The following is a 22927-nucleotide window of genomic DNA, read 5'->3' as shown; positions in this document are numbered from 1 at the left end:
AAGCTTTAGAAGTTGAATGCGTCAATCCGAAACAGCAACTGCACTTTATATCCTGTTTTCGAGTCTTATACCAACATCAAGGCTCGATAAAACACCGATCAAATCCAGTTAACTCCACCGCTGACGCTGATATACTGTCCGGTGATCCAACCGCTCAGGGGCGAGGCAACGAGAACGACAGCATCCGCAATCTCTTCAATAGTCCCCATCCTCCCTTCCAGCCTCGTCATGTCCAACAACCTCCTTACCTCGGGGTGATCATTTGGGGGCGATATCTCGGTCTTCGTAATTCCAGGCGCGATCGCATTAACCGTGATACAGAACTTTCTGCCGAACTACGCGACTCAAACCATTAGGTTTAGTGTTCAAAACATCGAGAAAGAAGCTGTCTACTGATATGTGGGACATCATTTACCTCCAAAGCCCAGGTATGAGTCAGCGAGTCGAGCGCCGGTTTCGATGTGGTGTAGACGGGAGAATGCAGGCCCATCCTGGATAGACATGTGCTAATGTTGATGATACATCCGCCGCGAGGAATGTACGGGAGAGCAGCTTGGATGAGGAATAATGGCCCCTGGATATTGGTGCGGAACACTGATGCCATTTCTTCAGGAGTGACTTCGACTGTCGGGGTCATCGGGGCGATTCCGGCATTATTGACTGAAGTGGAAGAGTGAGCAGATGAACCTACTCAGTCACAATCATCACTCGTGTCTTGCTTTGGGAGCTGGGAGAAAGCCTACCGAGAATATCGATCTTGTCGGTGCTAAAGGCGGCTAGAGTCTCTTTGACGCGCTTCCTTGCTTAATCCGGGTCTCCGACATCTCCGCGGACGACGGTGGCCTTTCCGCCTTTGGCCCTGATACTCTCCACAACCTCGGCTGCTCTAGGCGCGCTCGCGTCGTAAACGTAGTCGATGGTGACGCAGGCGCCTCGAACAGTGAGCGCCGCGGCTATCGCGGCGCCGATGCCGCTAGGTCTTCCCGAGCCGGTGACGATGGCAACCTTGCCATGAAAGGACAGATCGTTTGTGAAAGACATTTGGTATTATTCTGAGGAATTGAGGCGAAAGTTTGCTATTGTGAGGCTTGTGAGGAATTTGGCGGCGATTCTTGTTTTCTGAGAAACAACGGGTCGTGAGCCAGCTTTTATCTTGCAACCCCCTTCATATCAAACTCAGGATCGATCTTCAACAGATTTCTAATCAGAGCATTATTCAACAGTCTTGTTCCTTTGATCCCGACATCTAGCGGCGTGATTAGACGACTGATGTCCTCCAAATACTTCGGTGCCTAGCAGGATAGAAGGTATAGAAGGTAGAGCAGGCGAAAGTCAGTATGTGTACCTAGGTACCTATGGATCTGAATGGCAAGACTAGGACAAGAAGGGAAATGGGTCACCCCTGTCCTATATGCTGGGCAGTCTGCCAGTACTACTCTACTCGGGTTGGCCCTATGAAATGCCGCTGTCACATATAGGGGTCTCCGAAATATGTAACTTGGACATCACATCCTCCCCTAACAACATACGCTCTTCTTCCCAGACCCTTTTGAGCCATGGCATGGGCCTTACCAGCTCCATAACGTCTCTCCAGCTCTGTAACCCTGCCGCCCTCATCTCAACCACAAGTCCCACCTGTGCACCCTCTCGCTCGTCCCGCTCTGTCGTCGATATCCCCGAGATAGTCAGCAGCCACAACCGCAGCACAAGAAATTTGGGATCGTCCATCTCGGAATTCCTTAAAGCATCAGGGATAGTAATCAGATAGGACGGAAGCGCGCCCGAAAAGCTGTCAAGTTTGCGCCTGAGCAATATGATAATCGCCAGCGCCGCCAGCGCATACGCCTTTGCGAGAGGGGGGGGTAGCGGATATTAATGGAGCGCAATCAGAAAGTTCGCGGTGGGCTATCGGATCGAGAAAGAGACTTACAAATAGGCAGTCTCTCTCGATGTCGGGCATTGATGACTGAGCTTCAAGCCAAGCAGCTAACCTCTTTAGGTCATGGAATACATGCACGACACTCGACATCGCTGGTGATATACTGAGCATGAGCGCAGTAATATTGTTCATTTGACTTGAGCTTTCTAACGACAGCACCGGCAATACCGGGAGCAGATCAGCCGGCAAAGCGTAGTGAGGCGGATGGTTCTGCATCAAGGCAGTGGTGATATCAATCCTATGATGTTTTGATGAACTCGCTGGGACTATCATGGGAAGGCTAGGAAGTTCACCACGTGATCATCAACCTGGCTTGAGCCGGCAGACTACCAATACCCCCTTCCTGGCGTATTATCTCTCGGAGCCCTGCGAAATGGATTCACGCCTGGGCAAAGTCCTGACACGCATACTAGCAAACCGGTAGGCATGAAAAAACGTGTTTCCCCTGATCACCGAAATCTCATACATTATAGCATATGAACCCAATAAAAGCCGTAATAACAGGCCCCTCTAAGCTCGCCTGGGACTCATGCTGGCGATCGAAGAGTTGATGCCGCGCAGCCCGCTCTCGCACCGGCGCAGACAGATCGACATCCCCTTGCCAAAGTCGCGGGCGACAGCATCACGCATACTGGGCTAATGAGAAGATCCCCGAAGGACCGGGAGTTGGTAGGCGCAAATAAATGGGAATAAGAATTACTGCTGCCGTTGTGAGAGAGCTGCGTAGCTGCATGATGCTAAAGGGGGATTAGCATCGGCTGCGGATTTGGTGGGAGAAGGTAGATATTAGGATAGATACGAGACTGGCTTGCCATATTGCTATTGAGGAACATGGCTACAGTATACATAGCAAACCGGTCCATGCCCCAGCCGTCGTCAAGGACTTGGAGTGGGTTTTGATTCCAGAAAGGACGAGATAAACCGACTCGGCGACGGAGCGCTCTGAGGTGTGAGACTCGACCTCCAGATACTCGCCCTGTAAACCCCGCCCCGTAGAACTGCTAGGCTTTGTCAAAGATGTGATGTCAAGCCTCGACTGCATCAGTGGCGGTAGAGACGAGCGCAACTCCAGCGGAACCCGCGCATTCTTCCTCGTCTTTCGCCGCGCTTTGCCTATATCTTGCATCACGTACGTCCGGACCTCCTTTGCCGTTTTGGGGTCCTGCGTGAGGTTGACGAACAGATGCTTTGGGGATTCCATATCTACTATGGCTCAAGTACCACTTAGAGGAGGGATGATAAATCAAAGAAGAGGTGAGAGGATTGGTTGATTAAGTAATTGATTATTTCTCAGTTTTGGTCATACTTGATTACGTGACAGTGTGGTAAGCCATGCATAGTACGTGATAGGGACGTCTTTCTGGGTCTCATGTGACATGCAGGCTTCCAGTTCTTGATCCAAAAAGTGCGTACTATGTGTCCAGGGAGTTATTGGTAGTTGCCCAATAGCCTTGGAAGACTATCATATCTTATAAACACCTAGTATCACAATTTAAAGAGATGTGAGGCTATATCTACGACATACCTAGACTGTTAACGTAGAGGTTCGCTTCGGTACAGTTCAGGGGCCGTAGAGTAAGTAGCATCTACACCATCGTGTAGCCTAGCTGAATACCAAGTCCTCCAATGGCTGTGCATGATAGTACCACACACAGTCTCTAGGTATAACCCGCAATATGGCCACCTTAAGTATCGTCAGGCACACATAGGTTCCTACCTAATTTTCACTCCCATGAGACTAGCCATCCTGAAACTCATTGGCGCTTATTCATAATGATCAGGCTTGTCCGAGTTCCTGGCAATATTGGCGTGAGGACTGTCTTAACGACATGAAATGCAACTCGATAAAGGAGCTAATCCATAGACTCGATTAATTCGAGAATATTTGGGTAGTATTTGGGGGTTTCGTAATTTTCAGCTCGCGCCTAAAAATGCCCGCCTGCCTACGTACCTACATACCTACGTGTAAGGTCAGACATCTGATGCTTGGCAGGGATTGGTTGCGAGATTTTGAGAAAGGAAGAGCGCCCCCAATGGGTAACACGATTAAAAGGGGGCGATCTAGGGATATGTATATGATCAGAGCTCATCATCATAGAATAGGTGACCTGTCACCAACTTCTGGTTGACTTCATGAGCGAAGATGGAATCGATGAAGCAGATGGCACCAGTAGCAGGCCTGGAGGCCGTTGAGTACTATAGTGCTCCCGAGGTTATTCATCATAACTACCTCCGATACTCAGCCAACGAAGTACCACCGCCACCACCACCACAGGCACAGGAGAAACCACCGAGTATAGCGGGGTTAAAAAGGGGAGCATTCTGGTTGGTGATCTTTTCGACCACCGTGATTGCACTGGGACTTGGTTTGGGTATAGGGTTAGGCCTAGGCTTTCAAACCCATGCCACCCAAAATACAGGTTAGGCCACGGAAATAGGAAATCAACGATTTCATCAATGCATAGGCAGAGTGATACTAAGATCCACAGATGCCACGGCGTCGAGCACACCTACATCCCCATCCGCCAACCGAGAAACAACCACCTATGTCATAACCGTTAGCGCCAGCAGTTCCAGCAGGACAGCCTCCACCGCCCAGGCATTAGCCACGGGTACAATAGTGAGCACGGGGTGTCCCGGACGGAGCGTCGAATCCATCTACATGGCGACAATCCGCTACGAGATCTACTGCGACAGCGACATGACGGGGACGAACGTGGCCGTGCTGCCGACGGAGTCGATGGAAGAGTGCGTGACGCTGTGCGACTCGATGAACACCTGGCAGAACCGCACGGACATCGGCTCCGTCTTCAACGAGGCTGGAGAAGGTCACCAGCCAAAAGGGAATTGTTGGTGCAAGGCTGGAGGGGACGACCTTCGGGTCACGTCGAATTCGGGGAATGTGCTCGGGCGCCCGGTGGTGATATCTTAATATGGTTTTGTGAAAACAAAGCAGATGGGGAATTAGTAATTCAGGGGTTTCGTGGGTTAATTAATTTGGAGGCTTAAGGAATCAAGCATCAAGCATCAAGCATCAAGCTTGACTCTTAACTACTAGATAGGTAAATGGAGTAGGTAATTAGTAGGGTAGTTGGGCATTGAAATAAAGCTCAACAGTGAGCCTGGAAATCTGGTGGGTAGATCCCCCGTATGGATGTCAAATGTCCGATCCCTGCTCGATAGGTTCATACGAGTATCATTGACAGTCAATTGAGGACTCATTGCACAATAGAAAAAGAGAGAAGGGGGATTATTGTCTTGACTTTGTATTTTCCTGGTGAATGGCATAACAGCGCAAGACTGTAGCCCAAGCTTCCCCTGGCTATAGACTGGGCTTCTCAAAAGGGAATCAATTCCTTTGGCAGACTCTGACTGCTGAACTATGTCCATCGAAAGACAAAAGTTCCTTCGCAGGCTCTTTTTTCCATCCGTCAAAACGCCTTTTGCAAAATCATGTGTCTCAAGCAACACAAAACACCCCATTGCCTTAGTTTTATACGGGTATCAACTTAGACGTCGCACAGATATTCATCAATCCCAAGTCGTGATGATTTCATTTGTCGCGATCACCGCCAATTCTCTCGAGGGCCTCTAGCATAACGACGGAGTTACCGCGGATGACCTAAAGTGAATCTGTCAGCACATTTTTATGTATGTATCTCTGTAGTAATCATATTCGAGAGCACATACGACCATGCCGAGCCTAACTTTCTCGCCGCCATCCTTCTCTTCAACGGCGTCATCGAGGACAATGTTCAAGAATACCTGTGTTGCTGTTAGCTCATGCTTTCTGGACCGAGGCGCATTCAATTTGTAGGTTACTCACATCGTAACCACGAAGTATACCAAGAACCTTGCGGCTGCCGTTCAATTGGACAAATAGTCTCTTGTCGAGGTACTATTGGAATTCTCGTTAGTAATTAACTGGGCAAGTAGTTGAGAAATAAAGAGAATTGGGGCAAGACTTACCTTCTTCAGTTCTGGCTGTGCGGGAGCCATCTTGACAGGATGGATGAGTTGTCAGTATTGAGGTGTGTTGAAAGTTGCGAAAGGTGAAAGACAAAAGACGAAAGATGTTGATATTCTAAAAGGAAGGCCGAGCTTCACGGTTGGGCTGATAAGATAAACGCGTCTAGCTGTCTTATCGATAAATAATTTCCATAGCTGAATTGACGTAAACTAGGTACATTACTAACTACTGGTAGTAGACTAAGGCCCCGATCGGAATCCTTCTTAAACTGCCTCTTACTTAAATATCCCTACTATAAAGTGGGTTTTTGGTCATAAAAGTCATCAGCCACAACATAAAAACAACACCTTACTCAAAACAGCTAGGAAGCTATTTGCACAAATTCTGTAAGATCCCTGTAACGATTTTAAGAGCCTCTTGGCAGGTATCTTTTAAATTGGGTCAAAAACTAAACTACAACAGGTAAAGCGTCTCCATTTTTCTCAAAAATAAGGCCTTTTTTAAGAGGCGGTTGAAAGGTAGGGTCTTACGTTAAACTCGACCTTACAAAGTGGGTCAAATTTGCATTTCATTTTCAAAAATAAACACTTTTTTGCATATATAAAATCCATTTAAATAGATAAAATTCTTGAAAAAATACTCAATTATTATTTAATTTTATAGCGTTTTATTGAATATTCTTTCATTAATGTGGCTATTAAATTGAAATTTATTTGAATTTATTTGGATTATTTGAATTTGAATATTACGGACGGTAACCTCAAAGGTTCAATTCTGGCTCCAAAGGTTCAAAGGTTCATCAATTCTGAAAGAAAATCGCAGGGGATGAAAAGATACATTCTGGACCCATATATTCTTTATGCATTCGAATGTACCTCTCCACTTTCTAAGAGGCAGTTTAAGAAAGATTCCGATCGGGGCCTAATAGTTCGTACCAACCCAGCTAAAAGTCAATACCTACCGATTACTACTACTAGTAATACAATCAATTAATATTTCAAACATTGAATCTTCTTCAACATCCAACTCAGCAAATACACATATAACCCCTATCACAACGACACAGCAATATGAGTGCATTCGGAGCTAAACGAAAAGCCCGCAAAATTACCGTCCAAGACGACGAGGACGATGTGATTCCAGCTGCGTCCTTGAACCCTCCAGAAGAACCTCAAGGACCTGCGTTACAGCCATCTTTCAAGACGGCCCGAAGACCATTCAAGAGCTCCTCCCTAAGGAAGAGTGTTCATGTCGATAAGATTGGAGATGATAATACTTCTGCCAATCAACCCACACATACAAATCCCAAAATCACAACAGAAGACGACAACGAGAATGACGGCGCATCACCTTTACGAACCCGGCCACCGCTAGGAGGGAAATCAGCTGCTGCAAAGGTAAAAAAACGGGCATCGAGTTCACGTCTATCCTTCGGCGTACCTAGTGAAGAGACCGCTGCAGACGATGACGATTCTATGATCTTAGGGGATGAATTCCTTACGCCTAAGCGAGGAGCTGCGGTTGAGAACAGCGCCTACAAGAGGGGAATTTCCAAGAAACTGCCCCTGGACCGGTTACCTATGCGCTCTCTCGATACCGACGAAGACCGCCCACGCTATAGCAAGGAATATCTATCCGAATTACAACAATCCACCCCGAACACCCCCCAGGACATATCCAAGCTACGCCTAAGTGCCGACGACGACGATGACGAGATGGCCCTCGACCCATCCGAGCTTGAGGGCGCCCTCGTAGTTGAGACTACCACCGCCCGAGCCCCATCACCTTCGAAAGACACAGTTATCCTAACAGAAACGCAAATCCAAGAGAAGAAAGCCCGGCGAGCGCGTCTAGCTAAGGAAGAGGGCAGCCGAGATACCGAGGACTTCATATCCCTCTCCGACAACGACAACGCCGGGGACCCGCGCGGCCACGGTGCCTCTTACCTAACAGTGCTCTCGCAACGCCAGGACCAGCCCCACAAGTCGAAGAAAGACACTCGTCTGATAGCCGAAGACGAGGACCTCGGCGAGGGGTACGACGAGTTCGTCGAAGACGGCGGGCTCTCGCTCGGCCGCAAAGCCGAGCGCGACGCTCGACGGCGTCGACGCACCGAAATGGCGTCCCTCATCACCGCAGCCGAGGGCGCCGACCCCGAAAACAACCCCAACCAGGACGCGGGCTTCGAGTCCGACGCCTCCGAAGCTGAGCGGCGCGCCGCGTACGAGGCCGCGCAGACGCGCGCGGGCATGGACGGACTCGCCGCGGAGCGGGAGTCGCAGCGGCGGCGCCTCGAGGCCTCGCAGCACGTCGCCATACCGCGGATCACGCCCTTGCCCGACTTCAGCGTGCTCGTCGCCGAGTTCAAGGCGCGGATGCAGCGGAAGGCGGAGCAGGTGGCGAAGCTGCGGGCGCGGATCGAGGAGCTGAGGGGTGAGAGGGAGGGCATCGCTGTGAGGGAGCCTGAGGTTCAGAGGCTGCTGAATGAGGCTGGGGAGAGGTACCGGGTCTTGATGACGGGTGGTAGTGGTAGTGGAGAGACTGCGAACGGTAATGGCAATGGGGAAGAAGGAGAAGAAACGGGAACCAATACGGGCGTGGACAGCGTCGCGGCTGCAAGGTCACTGTTGGATCGAGCTAGAAATGGAGGCGGCGGCACGCCTACCGGCCAGAGAGGATTGGAGAGCTTGGGGACGACGCCTGTGAGGCAGGAGTCGCGGATGGAGTTTTGAGTTGCATACCTTAGGTATTAACACGAGATTGGGTGTTTATTACGTTAAGATACCCCCTAGAATATTATCGATCCAATGCCTCCTGTCTTATTACTAGGTACATACCTAGACATGAAGCAACACTCGAGTCACCTTAACACTTGACAATTCACATATGCCTACCTAACCTACCTAAGGTAAATAATGCAATTCTTCCAAGGTTGTAAAACAGCAAAGGAACCAAAACCGTACTTATATTCGACCGTCTACATAAGAAAACGAAATAACCGTACGAGCCTCCTTCTCCTCCCCCCCCCCCCCCTTTCTAAACAAAGGTGGAAGAAAACACAAAAAACACAACTTAATGCTAACCTGCGCGCCCATTTGATGGTTTGCTCAATCGATCGATCATGTTTGTTTGTTTGTTTCCCTCCTCCGGTTATCAGTACACGTATATGATACATTTCCTAGTATCCGCATTATTGGCCTGGCCGTATAGTGTTGTGTGGTGTTGTTGGCGGTTACAGTGTGATAGCCTCCCAAGGTGGTTTAAACCCTTTCAGCAATCTTTCTCTCTTTCCTTTCCCTTCCCTTTCTTTTCCTCTTTCTTTTGGAGGAATCATCGCGGTGGTGGCCTCGATCCTTCCTCTGTCATCCTCGCATCTGTAACTCGTACATACCTAGGTACCAATGTAATAGTAGCCGGCTTTGCCATCACACTTACTTGGACCGTGAAACGCCTGCTCCAATAACACCAGGTAGTTTCTCCTCGCCAACGCTGAACAGCAAACCGATCGCGAACGTGACAGTCGCGACGAGCGTAATGGATACGGCGGCGAATAGCCAGAAAGGTGTGCTGACGTCGCGCTTGTGGCACATGGATCCACCCCAGTGGTAGACACCGGTGTGGCCGCGGGCGTTGGTCTCGTTGGTCGCCATGCAGTGGCAGAAGAAACAAGACTTATCGGGACTCCCGATCTTGGCCCATTTGTCGACGCATTGTCCGTGTCCCGAGCAGCTGTTCGTTGCGTTGGTGCACGCGTTCAGGCTACTGAAGCAGGTCGGGAGGAGCTTTGTCTTCTTTGAGGGCGAAACGCCACCCGCAGCAAACGCGTGGAAAGGCTTGCCAGTTAGGTCGTTAGATGGGTTGAAGCTCGCATCGGCCGTCGGGATATGCGTCACTTCGGCATTGGGGGCGATGACTTTCTCGGTCTCTTTCTCATCGGATCGACGCCTAAGTTCCGATTCAGAGTCGAGCGAATTGGCATCGGCGGGTGCAAAGAATACGATGGTGGTGTCTAGTTGGAGCTCTTGGGCTAAAGTCTTGAGTGATTTCAGATTCCGTCCTAGTTCGGTAACAGCATCGGAATTCTATTCAAAGTCAGCGCGTTGTTTTCATATGCAATCTAAGACAAATAGACAATATAACAACAAACATACCTTGGTAACATCATATTCAAGATATTGTACAGGACCATTCCAGCATTTACCAGCATCAACGCCGCCAGGTTGGAGGTTGAGGAATTGTTCAAATGTACAGCTTGTCTTCTTTGCCTCAATTGGTAGGCGGCTCAGACCAGGAGCGGAAACGGCAAGAGGCACATCGGATACGGCGGTCTTGATATCATTGTAATTGTCAGGCGTAACGCCAGTGAAGGCGACGACGAGTTGGCGAGGTTCGGGCCAGCTCTCAGGGCTCCAAAGCACGGGTCGTAGGAGCTTTCCGAATCGATTAATGTAACGTAAGGATTCGTCTAAAGGAATAGAGTCGGGCAACTGGCCTAAAGGCACGGATTCCTCTGGGGTGCTGAGGCGTTGGAGGATGATGGCTTGGGCAACCTCATTCGACACGGACGAGGGAGGTTGTGATTTCGGCTTGGGACGGTTCGGAGGTCCTTCGAACTTGATAATATAGACTTCTGCTTGTTGTGATTCCTCGTTTGTGTTGGAAGCAGTGGCAATGCCAGCCAAGGCTGTTAGTAGGAAGCTTTGAAGCTTCATGATTCTCGAGCTCAGTTTTGTCCTGTTCTCGAATCGAAGCTATGTTTGGTTGTTAATTGGATAGGAAACAGCCAAGACGCATTATGCTTGGAGTTGAAGACTTGTATGCATGTATGTATTTATGGATGTATGAATTTAATGAGGGCTATGTATAAAGTGCATATGATGCATATAATGCATACCACGTGACGAAATGACGATATCCAGGATCTGATAAGTACCTAGGTAATTATTACTATCATAAGTCAAGTTCAACAGTGGGGTTAGGAATTAGGTATGTAAGAGAGAAAGAGCGTCAGGGTCTCGACTTCACTTTGGAACATCAAATGGTTTATTAAACTTCTAGAATTTGATGGTAACTCTTGAAGTCCTGTACCTAGTACCTTGTACATACTACTAGTAGTGCTTGCATCAATAGCAGTACTATCTGCGGTTACTTACATCCAAATAACTAATCGATATTAGAGGTATAAAAGGTATACAATACATAGTGCATAAACCGTTTTGTTCTTCCAACGCCTAAAAGTAAAAAGGCTGTGTTTTTCGCCTCGTCGTCTTTACACCACATGCAACAACCAGATTCAATGCTATTTATCTACATACAACTTGTACTAGATATTAACTCCTAAATCACCCGACGAACAAAAAGCCTCGAAAAGACAAGAACATGTGCATAATTCCGTCCCTAATGGTACTACAGGCATGATAGAACGACGCGACGCTACAAGATAAAGAAAATCCAATAAACCGCCTACCGAAAAAAAGAAAAATAGCATCTCCAGACCTCCGTCCCTCTCTCTTCGACGACAGCTCAGTATTCGAAAAACAAAAGTAATCCTGCTACATTTCATCCCTTCTCGGCCGCCGACTCCAGGCGCGCCTCGAATCGCTCGCTCATCATGTTGCGATCGTTGCGATTGTTGCGATCGCGACCAAACATATTATCCCTTGGCACCAAAGTCTATGGGTCAAATCCGCCACCCTCCCAAATTATTCATGTCCAGAAGGTCAAGTTTCGGAAGAGGTGGTTTAAGCCAAAGTAAGGAGGAAAATCATGATTTTGTTGGTTAACCTATCTAGTATCTTCATACTAATATCTGCTGCGCAGTAATTTTATCATAGCCGCCTGCGTCTATTACTTCTGTTTCCAAGTCTACAAGACATCCGTCGTCGATACGCTTACGCACTGGGCCGATGAACAAGTTAAGGAACTATCCGATGAGGAACGCGAAGAAATGGAGGAGGAAATACTCGAACCTTTATTCATCCCCTTCCCTTTTACCACCAGACTGGTCGAATCCGCACCCTACAGAAGCACCGATCCCGAATGGAAGGCCTTTATTACTGTCAACAAGAACCCAGCACTTGTGAAGAGTATCCAGTCCGGCCTGGCCGTACTGACCTGTAAGATAGCCAGTTCGAACTCTGCGCTTGTGCAGAAATGCGGCAATGATATGCAACTGGGTCGATGGTGGCTAGATATACATTATCCTTACAGGCCGCCACCGGTATTCATCCGAAAAGGGTATGTCATTTCTTGCTATATTTTGCTGTTAACTTCTTGATTTAACCCCTATGTATAGGCTATTGATAGACGACGATGGAATTTCCATCGCTGAGGACCCTATCGAGCCCGTTGTAGCTTTATGGATACAGAGAGCTCTCTGGCCGTCTACCTTGACGCTTTCGTTGTATAGTTTCTCGGAGGCGTTAGTAAAACAAAATGCTTCCAATTTTGCGAAGCTATTTGGCCTTGACGCAAATCCCACCCCGACCCCTCCTCTACAGCAGACTATAGAAAAGATCCACCAGCAATTCAAAAAGTCTGCGCCCAAATCCAACTCCAAAGAACATAGTGCTTTGCCATCTACAAGCACACAGGCTGCCAATGGTTCCTCGCCCGAGTCGGCCTCCCCCATTGAGAAGAGATCCACCGAATCATCACCCGCCCCTGGGTCCACGACAGCCTCTCCCGGATCAGGTGTGAGTCCTCTCCCGATTATTCCGAGCGATACCGACTCAGACAAGCCGAAAACCCTGATGGACAGTAGCGTCCTCAAGTTCACACAAGAACACACCAGTGGGCCTTGGGAAGCATTCAAGCAAAAGTTTGCACAAACGTGGCGACCTATTCGTGAATTACCCCCGCGTGGTGCGATATACGTCAGTGGTCTAGTGGAAATAACCACGGCACGTGCCTTTATCACTGTCGATGTTGCCGCGTGGTGGGACCCCCAAACAGAAAATTTCGATTTAAAAACAGCGGCTTTTCACCTAAAGTCTCTACGTATGAAGACGCAAAAGCCTCATAGGGGAAAAGCCGATGAGTGAGATCGAGATAAGACGGACCACATCCCCGGAAGTATCATCACGAACGATAACGACACAAGCATGCAAGAATTGTACTGGCGTTTAGGGTCTAGGGAGGGAAGGCGAAAGGAGGATAGGGTATAGGTACAAGACAGGAGCTCCACATGCATACATAGGCACATATGTAGCTTTGTAGGCGTTCTCGGTTAGATAACTTCACCCCCTTTTTTCTATATCAAGTTTTTTCTTCACCCATTTGCTACGGTAATGGATTCTTGGGAGCGAGCGAGTTTTGCAGAACCGACGGAGTCAGCATAAGAAAATACCACGAATGCAACCGCAACTGCTACTGCTTTTGCAAGTATTGTTGCTATTAGATACTATAGAGATGGGCATCATGGTTGGAGGCGGCGAATTGGTATCGACGGCACGGATAAGGGTCTGCTGGATATATATTAGGTACCTAGAAGCTATTGGGTATATCACCATTAGTAGGGATGAACAGAATCTGACCACACTTGGAATTACATGAATGCCTGAATTGCCGAGATACCTCCTAACCTAGGTACCTGATTTAGTACGTATTATGGAATGCATGTGATGCTCGACAGCAGTTGGGTTTCTAGCAGTTTCTTCAAGGGCGCTTTTTCCGTATCGTATGACTGCCTGAGATGCTTACAGCCTCGAGCTTGAATTCGACCTGTCAGCAGAACGGTCCTTTGAAAGTTGTTGGTCATACATGTATGTGGCAGATACATGTTGCAGAGGCCTTTCATACGTGGGTACTAGGTAGGTAAGTTCCTAAGTACCTATCAACTCTTAACTTTGAAGATATTTATCATTATGGTCATTCCATCCATGAAGGTGTGAAAATGAAAGAAAAGGGGATATGTAGTAAGAGTGAAGGGATGGGTAGGGTGGTGGGTGACGACGGCGAGGTTTGGGATGGCTGCCTGAAGTGTAGGGTTTATTGTGGGTATGTGCGTACGGTAAGTTACCTATTTAGATACATACATAGATAAACTGTGTAGTACACTTCGTCTTGGTGTCTAGGTATTGACCGTAAGATCTGGGTGCTGAGTGTCAAGTGTGTCCAGAAACCCCCTTTTCTCCCGCCCCTTTCTTCTCTCACAGCACGACTAACCTAAGGTTAGGTTAGTATGTGATATACAAACGATACCAGCGTTTGTTCCATACATCTAGGCAAGCATACAAGGCTGCAGTGGTCTTTCAAGTATGGCGGTATGTATGCCTGAGTCATGTTGATTCCACGCTGTATCGTTCAGCGGGCTTTTTCTTTTTCTTTTCGTAGTCACCCTACTTCGTTTACAACTTTATGATATCACAAAGAAAAGTAAGCACGTATGTACAAAGGCAAATATTCTGAGGGATAGTTCCCTATGTAGGTAGTTACAAATTGCAGATGCATGTTCTAATACTTCAAGCCTATGATAGTTTCGACTTGTTAGGCACCTGGGCAGATATCAAACGAACTTAATAGATTCCTAACGTCGACTTCCTGTTTTTGGTGTTAGCTTGCTGTTGGTGTTTCTGCTCTTTCTTCTTGGCCACGGCTCAAGTGCTGTCATGATGATACATGAATAAGCCATTACATAGGTGTATCCTTAGCATTTACTTTGCCTAACTACATGTTGTAACATCTCAGAAAAGACTGTCTCAAATACAGTTATGTAGCTGACCTGGCCCTATACTTTTCTTTACTCAGTGATCAAGGTTACAAAGCATGTCCAGGAAGGCTCCCCGGCATTCAGTGTAACTAACTGAAAAGCAACACAGAATACAACTTCTGTTCTTGCTTTTGCACTCGGCAATGCGCATCTACTCTGATCAAATTGGAAAGAGACAAATATGCTATTGCTATGAGTCTATTGCCTGCCGGTTAGGGAATTGTAGAAAGATGGTGTGTTCTTAATTTCCATATTGTACCTATGGTCGTCCACCCCAAAGTAGACATGCAGATGGCGTCAAAGAAACATGGGAGTCTGTATTGCCAATACACCAATACAACAGTACAGCAATACCCAACAAAACTTGATATATGATTATGTAGGATCTACTTATAACCAACTCGCAGACTCTACGACCTAGGTACCTAGGTACCTAGCATACCAATCTAGACGTGGCATTACATCCGTCCCGAAATATGTACATTGGGGGACGAGATCTTGCACAATGTCATTTCTATTTGGTGCAGACGCAACGTGTCGATTCCCCAAACGAGAAACTCGTATTACCTATCATTGGTCGGATTAGGCCAATAGGAATTATGTTGTCGATTCGGCTCGGGCAAGGCTAACAGAAAGTGCCTAACCGCTTGCTGTGCTGAAGCCTCATTATTGAAAAAGGATGGCGAGATATAGCCAGCAAGCTGCGTTGTATGGGACCTCGCAGAACATAGTGCTTCAGGGGTTTGAGCAAGCATACGGAGTTGTGTTGCATTGCATAAGGTTAACAAGAGATTCCGGCTACAAGCGTTTGTATAGGTAGCTGTTCATCGAGCTGACTCGAAGAATGGGATTATCGCCGTTTGAACTGGTCTATGTGATCCTTAGGATGCCTGCTTACCTTGCATATTAGCTCAGCATAGAACGCGGGGAAGAAATGACGGAGGGGAGAAGTGGACAAATGTGATCCTCAGAGTCAGGCAACCAAGGTGGTTTCGATGAAGACCTGAGGCTTACTAGGTAGGTTGGTACCTCAGCCATAAGTAGACTGGCACCAGTATATAAGATGACTCGCAGGTCAGTCGTATTGGTGTTTTGTTCTAGGGTTAGACGGGTTAGAAAGATCCGATATCATCGAATATCTTGTCAAAATGGGGACATCCTTCAGTATCATAGTCGTTGTTATCATCTCTCTAGTATTTTCAAGTCGCTTCAACACCTTCACACAGTGGGTTTTTCACAGACTTGGACGCAAGACTCTTCAACAACATCCCCACCTTCTGTCCGTGGAAGACCATCGTGATATTGCCGACTTTAGCATCCTTGGTAAAGACGTGGGTCTTGTAGACAAGCTAACGGCTCGGGCCGTACCGAACCACAGACTCGTCAAAGCTTTCGCCATCGCGAACTCGTTTACCACGACGGATACGACTATCCACAACGAGTTCGTCACCTCGGCTAAAGATATCATCAGCAACATGAGCCCAGAAAAAATATCTCAGGTTGCAAGAGTAGTACTCGACCGAGCCCTTGACCATCTCGAGACTGCTCAGCACTCGGTGAACCTAGCATGTCTAGCTCGAGTCTACTGTCTTGGCGTCATTCTCAACGTCCTCTTTGGCAAAGACCCCCAAACCTTTGACATCGACGACGCTGTCGTGGCGAGCGACGCTATCAACCGCCTCTGGGTAGATTCCAAAGATGTTTCGCGCCCAGTGTCACCAAAGGACCAAGCACAACTCCAAGATTCTCTGCGACGTCTGCTCCCCGATTCATACTCAGACGTACCAGAGAAGCAACCTCTCAATTTGATCATGCCAGCCTACGAAACCATGTGGCGCATCGTGTTGCAAACCTACATCTCCGCCGGGTTCCGCGCTCCGGATCAAACAACGGCGCAACACTTCCAAGAAGTCGTCCAGAGTGTTCCGCAGTGCTTCGGCAATCAGTCTATGAAGTACCAAGAGGATAAAGCTCTAGCCTTTTCCAAGGTATATGCCCCCCCGCCCCTTCTCTCACCCACCCCAAATCTTCCCCTATCACACCTTATACCTACTAGTCAGGCAAAAATACCAGCTAACCCCCTAAACTATAGGAAGCGCTACGACTGTACCCTCCCACAAAGCGGATCCACCGCGCCGTGCCCCAGGACCGAGACAGCAACCCGGACTCACCCCAGCCTTGCAACCGCGGCAGCACATACGCCACCGTCTCTGCGGACGTCGAAGCCTGCCACCGGGACCCCTCGCAATGGGGCCGCGACGCCCTGGCCTTCTGCCCCTCGCGCTTCAGCACCAGGCGCTGGCCCGACGACCCATCCCACACGCCCGCGCGCCCCCCGCGCGAGGCCTACATGCCGTTCGGCGTCGGCAAGCACATGTGTCCCGCGGGGCCCGGCACCGGGTTCGCGAACCGCGTGGTCGTCATCCTGGCGGTGACGCTCGCGAAGCGGCTGGGCACGGGGGGGTCTGGGGCCGCGGTGGTGGGGTTGGATGGGGATGTCGGGAGGCTGCTGCCGTCCGGGAGGGAGGATATGGAGGGTTGGGTGTTGGAGATGAATGTGGATGTGGAGGGGGATGACGGGGATGGGAAAAGGGGGCGGGGAAGTGGAGAAGAAAGGGGGGGTCAACTGATTTGATGTGTGCAGTAGTGTTGTCGCACAGCATGTCAACCTACGTACATAAGTAGGGACATATGTAGTTTGCGATGGAGATGAAAATGTATAGATACCTGCTTGGATTAGGTGAAATGGAAGTCTGTCTTGATTAGTTATTGTATTTTTTTGTATTTTAGCAAACAGCAGAATTATTCTAACATCTGATTATATGTAGTTCTTAACATGTCACTTCTTACCCCTGACTTCTAGGTATCTCAGGTACATATGTAGGTTTAGATGTATCTCTGGGCCGTCTTGGCACATCGATCTCGTGCAGCCGGCCGGAGTACATACGGGTACAGCTGCATGGATGAGAGCTGTATGGCTTTCCGCTAACAGTCTAGACTGTCTAGTAACACCTTATTAATCCCGGGAACAAAGGATGCCACCCCATTCCGTTCCTCAGCTCCTCCAACCATTCCTCTTGACCAGGGATCTTCCCAAGCACGTCATCGGTAGCTCTTTTTAGCTGATCGCAAGCTGAAAGCTTCCTTTAAAGTTGTTGATCTATGGAGCTACCTAAGGTTGCTTTCTTGTTAGATCTCCATGTAGTTCCATTCTAGCTTGGGTTTTTCTTCATGGGTTGTATAGAAATCCCCAATTAACCCTGGCAATAATAGCTAGAGTTTCGATATTTACCGTCACCTAGTAGTTAGGCTGGTATTATTACTACTCTAATAAGTCAGAAATCCACCTACCAGCAACCAAATCATGGCGGACGAATTGACCGAGGAGGGAACTTCCAAACCACCACAGCCCGGTGAGGATATCGCAGTTGGCATTGAAGATGTCAGCACGATACCCAAGGGCACAATTGATCCGGTGTATGAAGCAAAGGCGAGAGTTTTGAATAGAGCAGTGAGTTCGAAGTTCGATTCATTCCATCATATTACCCTATATACCTATGTATATGTCAAACGATCTAATCAAAAGACTCCAGATTCAAGATATTGGCATGGGATGGTACCAATGGCAGCTCTTCATAGTCGTGGGCTTTGGATGGGCCTCCGACAACCTCTGGCCCATCGTCACCTCCTTAATCTTCACCCCGATCCTCAATGAATTCCACCCCTCGCGCCCCCCGCTACTAAGCCTTGCCCAGAACATCGGCCTGCTTGCCGGAGCTATGTTCTGGGGATTCGGCTGCGATATCTTCGGCCGTAGATGGGCCTTCAACCTGACCCTTGGCCTAACCGCCGTATGGGGCATGATAGCGGCCTCCGCGCCCAACTTCGCTGCCATCGGAGTCTTCGCCGCCTTTTGGTCATTCGGCGTTGGCGGCAACCTTCCGGTGGACTCTGCTATTTTTCTCGAGTTTCTCCCTGGGTCCCACCAGTATCTGCTCACGATCCTCTCGATCGACTGGGCGATCGCCCAGGTCATAGCGAACCTGATTGCCTGGCCGCTGCTGGGATACAGAACGTGCCAGCAAACGGACGGTAACTGCACCCGGGCCGAGAACATGGGATGGCGGTACTTCATGGTCGCCATTGGCGGGCTAACGCTCATCATGTTCGTCCTGCGTTTCTTCTGCTTCACCATTTATGAATCACCCAAGTACCTTATGGGCAAGGGGTTAGACGGAGAAGCTGTACGCGTGGTTCACGAGGTTGCACGACGAAATAAAACGGCTTCGGCGTTGACCATTGATGATCTGAAAGCATGTGAGCCAGAAGGGTATGAAAACAGGACCACCGCAAGTGATGCGATGAAGCGCCAACTTGAGAAAATTGACCTCACTCACATCCGATCTCTGTTTGCGACGAGGAAGCTAGCTTATAGTACGGGGGCGTTGATGCTAGTGTGGGCCTTCATCGGACTTGGGTAAGCCTTTTTTTTCTTTAAAAGATGAGCATGATAATACCTGTTCTTCTAGCATTTACTGACCAATCTTTTTCGATTAGATATCCCCTCTATAATGCCTTCCTACCTTACATCCAGTCCATACGTGGCGTCGACTTTGGAGACGGCTCCACCTACATCACGTATCGCAACTCCTTGATCATCTCCGTCCTCGGCGTGCCTGGCGCCTTAATCGGCGGTATTCTTGTCGAGCTTCGCAATTTCGGCCGTAAAGGGGCACTTAGTCTGAGCACCATCCTCACGGGCGTTTTCCTGTACTGCTCTACCACCGCGACGAATTCCTCCAGCCTTCTGGGGTGGAACTGCGCCTACAGCTTGACGAGCAACGTCATGTACGCCGTCTTATACGCCTTCACGCCGGAGTTGTTCCCCACAAAAGATCGCGGCACCGGGAACGCGCTGACGGCGACCTCGAATCGGATCTTCGGTATCATGGCGCCTATCATTGCCATGTTTGCGAATCTCCAGACGGCTGCGCCAGTATACACAAGTGGTGCGTTGTTCATTGCGGCGGGACTCGTCGTGTTAACTCTACCTTTTGAGTCTAGAGGGAAGGCAAGCTTATGAGCTTTGGCTTGTGTACCTACCCTCCTATGTTATAATAATCTTTTTTTTCTGGAATTCCTGCTGGTTATATAAGCGACTGGTTAGGCTTACTGCCTAGAGGCTTTGTATACCTAATTACCTCGAGCAAAATCGATACCCCCTACCTATTTCATTATTCATATAGTTCGGTGCCTGATCAACACTCCTCTTTGTTTCACGGAATCTTTTATTCATATACTCTGGATATTCTACCACAAACATATAGATACTTAGGCAAGCCACAGCAACAACACCGACGAATTATATACAACACAACTAGACACCCATGTCCCCTCAAGCAGGCGTCTTATAATGCTGCTTAAAGTCGTAGCACATCGCGAACAAGTTCAGATACAGCTCCTTCTGCTTCTGCGGATCGTTCTCCGCGTCCTTGCACACCTGGATGACCGGGTCGCGGGCGAGCAGGGTGTCGGGGTCGCTGTCGCAGACGCGGCGGAAGTTGTCCTGGGAGATGGGGTCGATGACGGTCTTGTACTTCTCGATGCGCTTCTCGCTGTACAGGTCCAGGATCGACTCGTCGGCCTTGCCGTCGTAGATGCCCGCGAGGCAGTCGTACAGGCCGCCGACGTCGACGAAGCCGCCGGTGATCCCCATGCCGCCCCACGGGTTGCACAGGTGCGCGGCGTCGGCGGCGAGCAGGATCCGCCCGACGCGGAAGGACGGCGCGCACCGCTGGTGCATCTTGTACGGCGACATGCTCACCAGCTTGTAGTCGCCCGGCCGCGGTTTGCCCGGCAGCATCAGCTCGTACTTCCAGGGCTGTCGCTCCTGCATCTGCTCCCAGGTCAGGCCGGGGGACTCGCCGTACGTGACGCGGTACATGCCGTCTTTTGTGATTCGGGCCGCCATCTGTTTTTGATCCCGCGGGATCGATCGGTTAGCTGTTTTGCTTCTCACCAAAGCGGAAGGGGGAAGAAGAAGAAAAGAATTGAGGGTGCTGAGAGTGGGTGGTCGGTCTGGCTAGGGCTGGGACTTACGAAGAAGTTGTCGGGGTGTATGATGAAGCTAGAGTCTTTGTAGCCGAACTTGGTGAAGTCGTAGTACACCTATAGAAATCCAGGGTTAGCTTTCCAGCGTCCAAGACAGCACATCACATCTGATAACTTGGGTAGGGAGCCAAGGATATATCTCACATTCGACGCGACAATCTGCCTCTCCCACGTAAATCCCGGGAAATTATCCCCAAACAGCGACTTCCTCACCCCGCTCGTCGCGCCATCGCAGCCGATAATATAGTCACCGTAGACCTTCTTCTTCCCCTCAGGCGTCTCGACCTCGACCCACGCCTGCTTCTCATCCTGCCCGGACCCGACGACCCTATGGCGCCAGCTAATCTTGCCGTTGTACTTGGTCAAGAACTCATCGCACAAAAGCTCGACGAGCTCGTCGAGGACGAGGCAGGCCATGCGCAGGTCCTCGCCGTTCATGTCCTCGAGGACGGCGCCGTCCATGCCGGTGATGACGCTGTGGTCGTCGTGCCGCCGCCACGCCATCGACGTCGGGCTCATCCCGCGCCGCCGGATCTCGTCGATCACGCCCGCCCGCTTCAGATCGGGTATCGCGGGCGACCCGTAGATCGCGGCGCGCGGCTGCTTGTCCAGCTCGTGCGAGGCCTCGAGGATCTCGACGGGGATCCCGTGCTTGGAGAGCAGGATCGCGAGGAGCAGGCCTGAGGGCCCGGCTCCGGCGATGACGACCTGGTGGGGTGTTAGAGATGTGGCAGGCGGTTGCATCTTTGCGCTTGACTATGTTTGAGGTTTGCGAAAGGGGGAGGAGGGGGGGATCGTGGAAAGAAGTTATAGGTAAGGTATACTTTACCTTTTCGAATGGACGAGACATATTGCTTGACGAATAAATAAATAAAGGTCGCTTTTGACTCCGGGAAACAGTAAGGGTGTATACAGTGATACAGTTATACTACAAAGATATACAGAGGTGCGGTTGAGGTTGAGGTTGAGGTAAGGCGAGGTGAAGAAACGCGATGCAGCGCAAAGATAGATAAAGTACTTTCAAAAAGATCGTGTTGATGATTTATCTACCCTCGTTGCGAACCATCTATTTTTTATTTCCATTCCTTTGCTACCTACCAACCGACCGACCGACCGGCCGACCCAACTTGCCAACCTGCCAGCCCAAACACCCGAGCGCGCAATTTACAATCTCCCCGAAATCCCGACTCGCAGAGGGTATTCATACCTGCACTTGCCGAGACCATGTGCCCACTTCTTGCTAAGATCGAGCCGATGCATTGCTTTTCCCCGCAGTCTAGATGGAGAGAGTCCGTCAGTTCGCAATGTTAGTTTTACCTACCTACCTGCATTTTGGGGTAGGTACAGTAGGGCCGCCTTTTCTTGGTAGCCGGTTAGATCAGTCTTGTCGCCTCCCCCCCCTTCGCGGCTACATCCACATGCATAGCTAGCTGGTACCTAGTAAGGCACATCATCGACCAAATAGGGGTTGTGGGAATGGGGGTAACTGCCTAGGTAGGTAAGTTGGACCATCGTGCCACTCCTGCACAAGCGAGGTTCTTGAAACGCAAGCCTCAAACTTGTCGGTACAGTTGACAATGAATCCTTTGACAAAGTCCCTTGTTGCATCAATTTGCCGAGGCGCTACATGTGGCTTCGTAAATTCTTTGAAATCTTTATAAGCAGGTCCCATAGCCTATTATCGATATTATAGCCTCCCCCCCCCATGTTTATAGCATTATATAGCATTAAAAGCTCATTTCTAAATACCTCCATATATCTAGTCAGGTGCTTATAATCCCAACTAAAACTTTCAAGCGTCCCTATAATGCAATAGCTCTGAAGTTGACCGCTAAGTAGGAAGTTATACCTAATCACCAGGTCTTCAATAGGTACTACATAGTCTTATTAAGCCTAGACAAAACCTCTTAACCTCCAGTTAAACAGATAATTATTTGTAAGACACTAGTAATTGCAATATGCCCGTACTCGTTTACATCTTGTATCTACCTAGGCAGTCTCCAGCAACAGTCCTAAATGTAGTTAAATGGGTAGGCTCTTGGGATCTCAATGTAATGATTTACCGCGTAACTACCTAACTTAGGTATGTATGTATTCACACATTGATTCACATCGTGTGTTTTATGTAGGTACTCACAAACCCATTCCAGCCCATCTATCATCACTCAAACCACAAAACACAACATACATATAAAAC

General features: G+C 49.2%; 11 protein-coding genes across 11 annotated transcripts; 5 read left to right on the top strand and 6 right to left on the bottom strand.

Moving 5' to 3' along the window:
• Nucleotides 1-98: 98 nt before the first annotated feature.
• On the bottom strand, nucleotides 99-1041 carry GGS25DRAFT_525491 (NAD(P)-binding protein; the record flags this gene model as incomplete). Its single annotated transcript, XM_049264798.1, has 4 exons — nucleotides 99-335; nucleotides 416-660; nucleotides 744-756; nucleotides 823-1041. The coding sequence occupies 4 exons, from the start codon at nucleotides 1039-1041 to the stop codon at nucleotides 99-101; spliced, it is 714 nt and encodes a 237-aa protein (XP_049113114.1).
• A 107-nt stretch (nucleotides 1042-1148) lies between these two features.
• On the bottom strand, nucleotides 1149-2212 carry GGS25DRAFT_525490 (uncharacterized protein; the record flags this gene model as incomplete). Its single annotated transcript, XM_049264797.1, has 3 exons — nucleotides 1149-1292; nucleotides 1573-1845; nucleotides 1931-2212. 3 exons carry the CDS (start codon nucleotides 2210-2212, stop codon nucleotides 1149-1151), a joined length of 699 nt encoding a protein of 232 aa, XP_049113113.1.
• A 237-nt stretch (nucleotides 2213-2449) lies between these two features.
• On the bottom strand, nucleotides 2450-3140 carry GGS25DRAFT_525489 (uncharacterized protein; the record flags this gene model as incomplete). Its single annotated transcript, XM_049264796.1, has 3 exons — nucleotides 2450-2570; nucleotides 2640-2676; nucleotides 2795-3140. The coding sequence occupies 3 exons, from the start codon at nucleotides 3138-3140 to the stop codon at nucleotides 2450-2452; spliced, it is 504 nt and encodes a 167-aa protein (XP_049113112.1).
• A 942-nt stretch (nucleotides 3141-4082) lies between these two features.
• On the top strand, nucleotides 4083-4871 carry GGS25DRAFT_525488 (uncharacterized protein; the record flags this gene model as incomplete). Its single annotated transcript, XM_049264795.1, has 2 exons — nucleotides 4083-4359; nucleotides 4429-4871. 2 exons carry the CDS (start codon nucleotides 4083-4085, stop codon nucleotides 4869-4871), a joined length of 720 nt encoding a protein of 239 aa, XP_049113111.1.
• Nucleotides 4872-5132: 261 nt separating this feature from the next.
• Nucleotides 5133-6149, bottom strand: GGS25DRAFT_507367 (LSM domain-containing protein). Its single transcript, XM_049262384.1, has 4 exons — nucleotides 5909-6149; nucleotides 5766-5837; nucleotides 5630-5704; nucleotides 5133-5561 (listed from the first exon to the last, which is right to left on the bottom strand). Exons 1-4 carry the CDS (start codon nucleotides 5936-5938, stop codon nucleotides 5493-5495), a joined length of 246 nt encoding a protein of 81 aa, XP_049113110.1. The 5' UTR covers nucleotides 5939-6149; the 3' UTR covers nucleotides 5133-5492.
• Nucleotides 6150-6979: 830 nt separating this feature from the next.
• Nucleotides 6980-8641, top strand: GGS25DRAFT_525486 (nineteen complex-related protein 2-domain-containing protein; the record flags this gene model as incomplete). The annotated part of the gene is made up of 1 exon (XM_049264794.1): nucleotides 6980-8641. One exon carries the CDS (start codon nucleotides 6980-6982, stop codon nucleotides 8639-8641), a length of 1662 nt encoding a protein of 553 aa, XP_049113109.1.
• A 568-nt stretch (nucleotides 8642-9209) lies between these two features.
• Nucleotides 9210-10889, bottom strand: GGS25DRAFT_452140 (uncharacterized protein). The gene is made up of 2 exons (XM_049258845.1): nucleotides 10061-10889; nucleotides 9210-9991 (listed from the first exon to the last, which is right to left on the bottom strand). The coding sequence occupies exons 1-2, from the start codon at nucleotides 10619-10621 to the stop codon at nucleotides 9341-9343; spliced, it is 1212 nt and encodes a 403-aa protein (XP_049113108.1). The 5' UTR covers nucleotides 10622-10889; the 3' UTR covers nucleotides 9210-9340.
• Nucleotide 10890: 1 nt separating this feature from the next.
• On the top strand, nucleotides 10891-13107 carry GGS25DRAFT_452156 (uncharacterized protein). The gene is made up of 3 exons (XM_049258846.1): nucleotides 10891-11660; nucleotides 11730-12146; nucleotides 12205-13107. The coding sequence occupies exons 1-3, from the start codon at nucleotides 11521-11523 to the stop codon at nucleotides 12950-12952; spliced, it is 1305 nt and encodes a 434-aa protein (XP_049113107.1). The 5' UTR covers nucleotides 10891-11520; the 3' UTR covers nucleotides 12953-13107.
• Nucleotides 13108-15633: 2526 nt separating this feature from the next.
• On the top strand, nucleotides 15634-17432 carry GGS25DRAFT_507359 (cytochrome P450; the record flags this gene model as incomplete). Its single annotated transcript, XM_049262383.1, has 3 exons — nucleotides 15634-16074; nucleotides 16135-16607; nucleotides 16712-17432. Coding segments are annotated over exons 1-3 (1318 nt in total), but the record flags the coding sequence as incomplete, so codon positions are not given.
• A 245-nt stretch (nucleotides 17433-17677) lies between these two features.
• GGS25DRAFT_452055 (MFS general substrate transporter) lies at nucleotides 17678-19867 on the top strand. Its single transcript, XM_049258844.1, has 3 exons — nucleotides 17678-18130; nucleotides 18213-19096; nucleotides 19177-19867. Exons 1-3 carry the CDS (start codon nucleotides 17984-17986, stop codon nucleotides 19700-19702), a joined length of 1557 nt encoding a protein of 518 aa, XP_049113105.1. The 5' UTR covers nucleotides 17678-17983; the 3' UTR covers nucleotides 19703-19867.
• Nucleotides 19859-21673, bottom strand: GGS25DRAFT_452034 (FAD/NAD(P)-binding domain-containing protein). Its single transcript, XM_049258842.1, has 4 exons — nucleotides 21560-21673; nucleotides 20875-21438; nucleotides 20719-20787; nucleotides 19859-20590 (listed from the first exon to the last, which is right to left on the bottom strand). Exons 1-4 carry the CDS (start codon nucleotides 21578-21580, stop codon nucleotides 20015-20017), a joined length of 1230 nt encoding a protein of 409 aa, XP_049113104.1. The 5' UTR covers nucleotides 21581-21673; the 3' UTR covers nucleotides 19859-20014.
• Between the last annotated feature and the right edge of the window lie 1254 nt (nucleotides 21674-22927).

The sequence above is a fragment of the Hypoxylon fragiforme genome (assembly GCF_022984875.1).
Source record: "Hypoxylon fragiforme strain CBS 206.31 chromosome Unknown GGS25scaffold_9, whole genome shotgun sequence".
Lineage (NCBI taxonomy): Eukaryota > Fungi > Ascomycota > Sordariomycetes > Xylariales > Hypoxylaceae > Hypoxylon > Hypoxylon fragiforme.
This window is presented reverse-complemented; position numbering and strand designations above follow the sequence as displayed.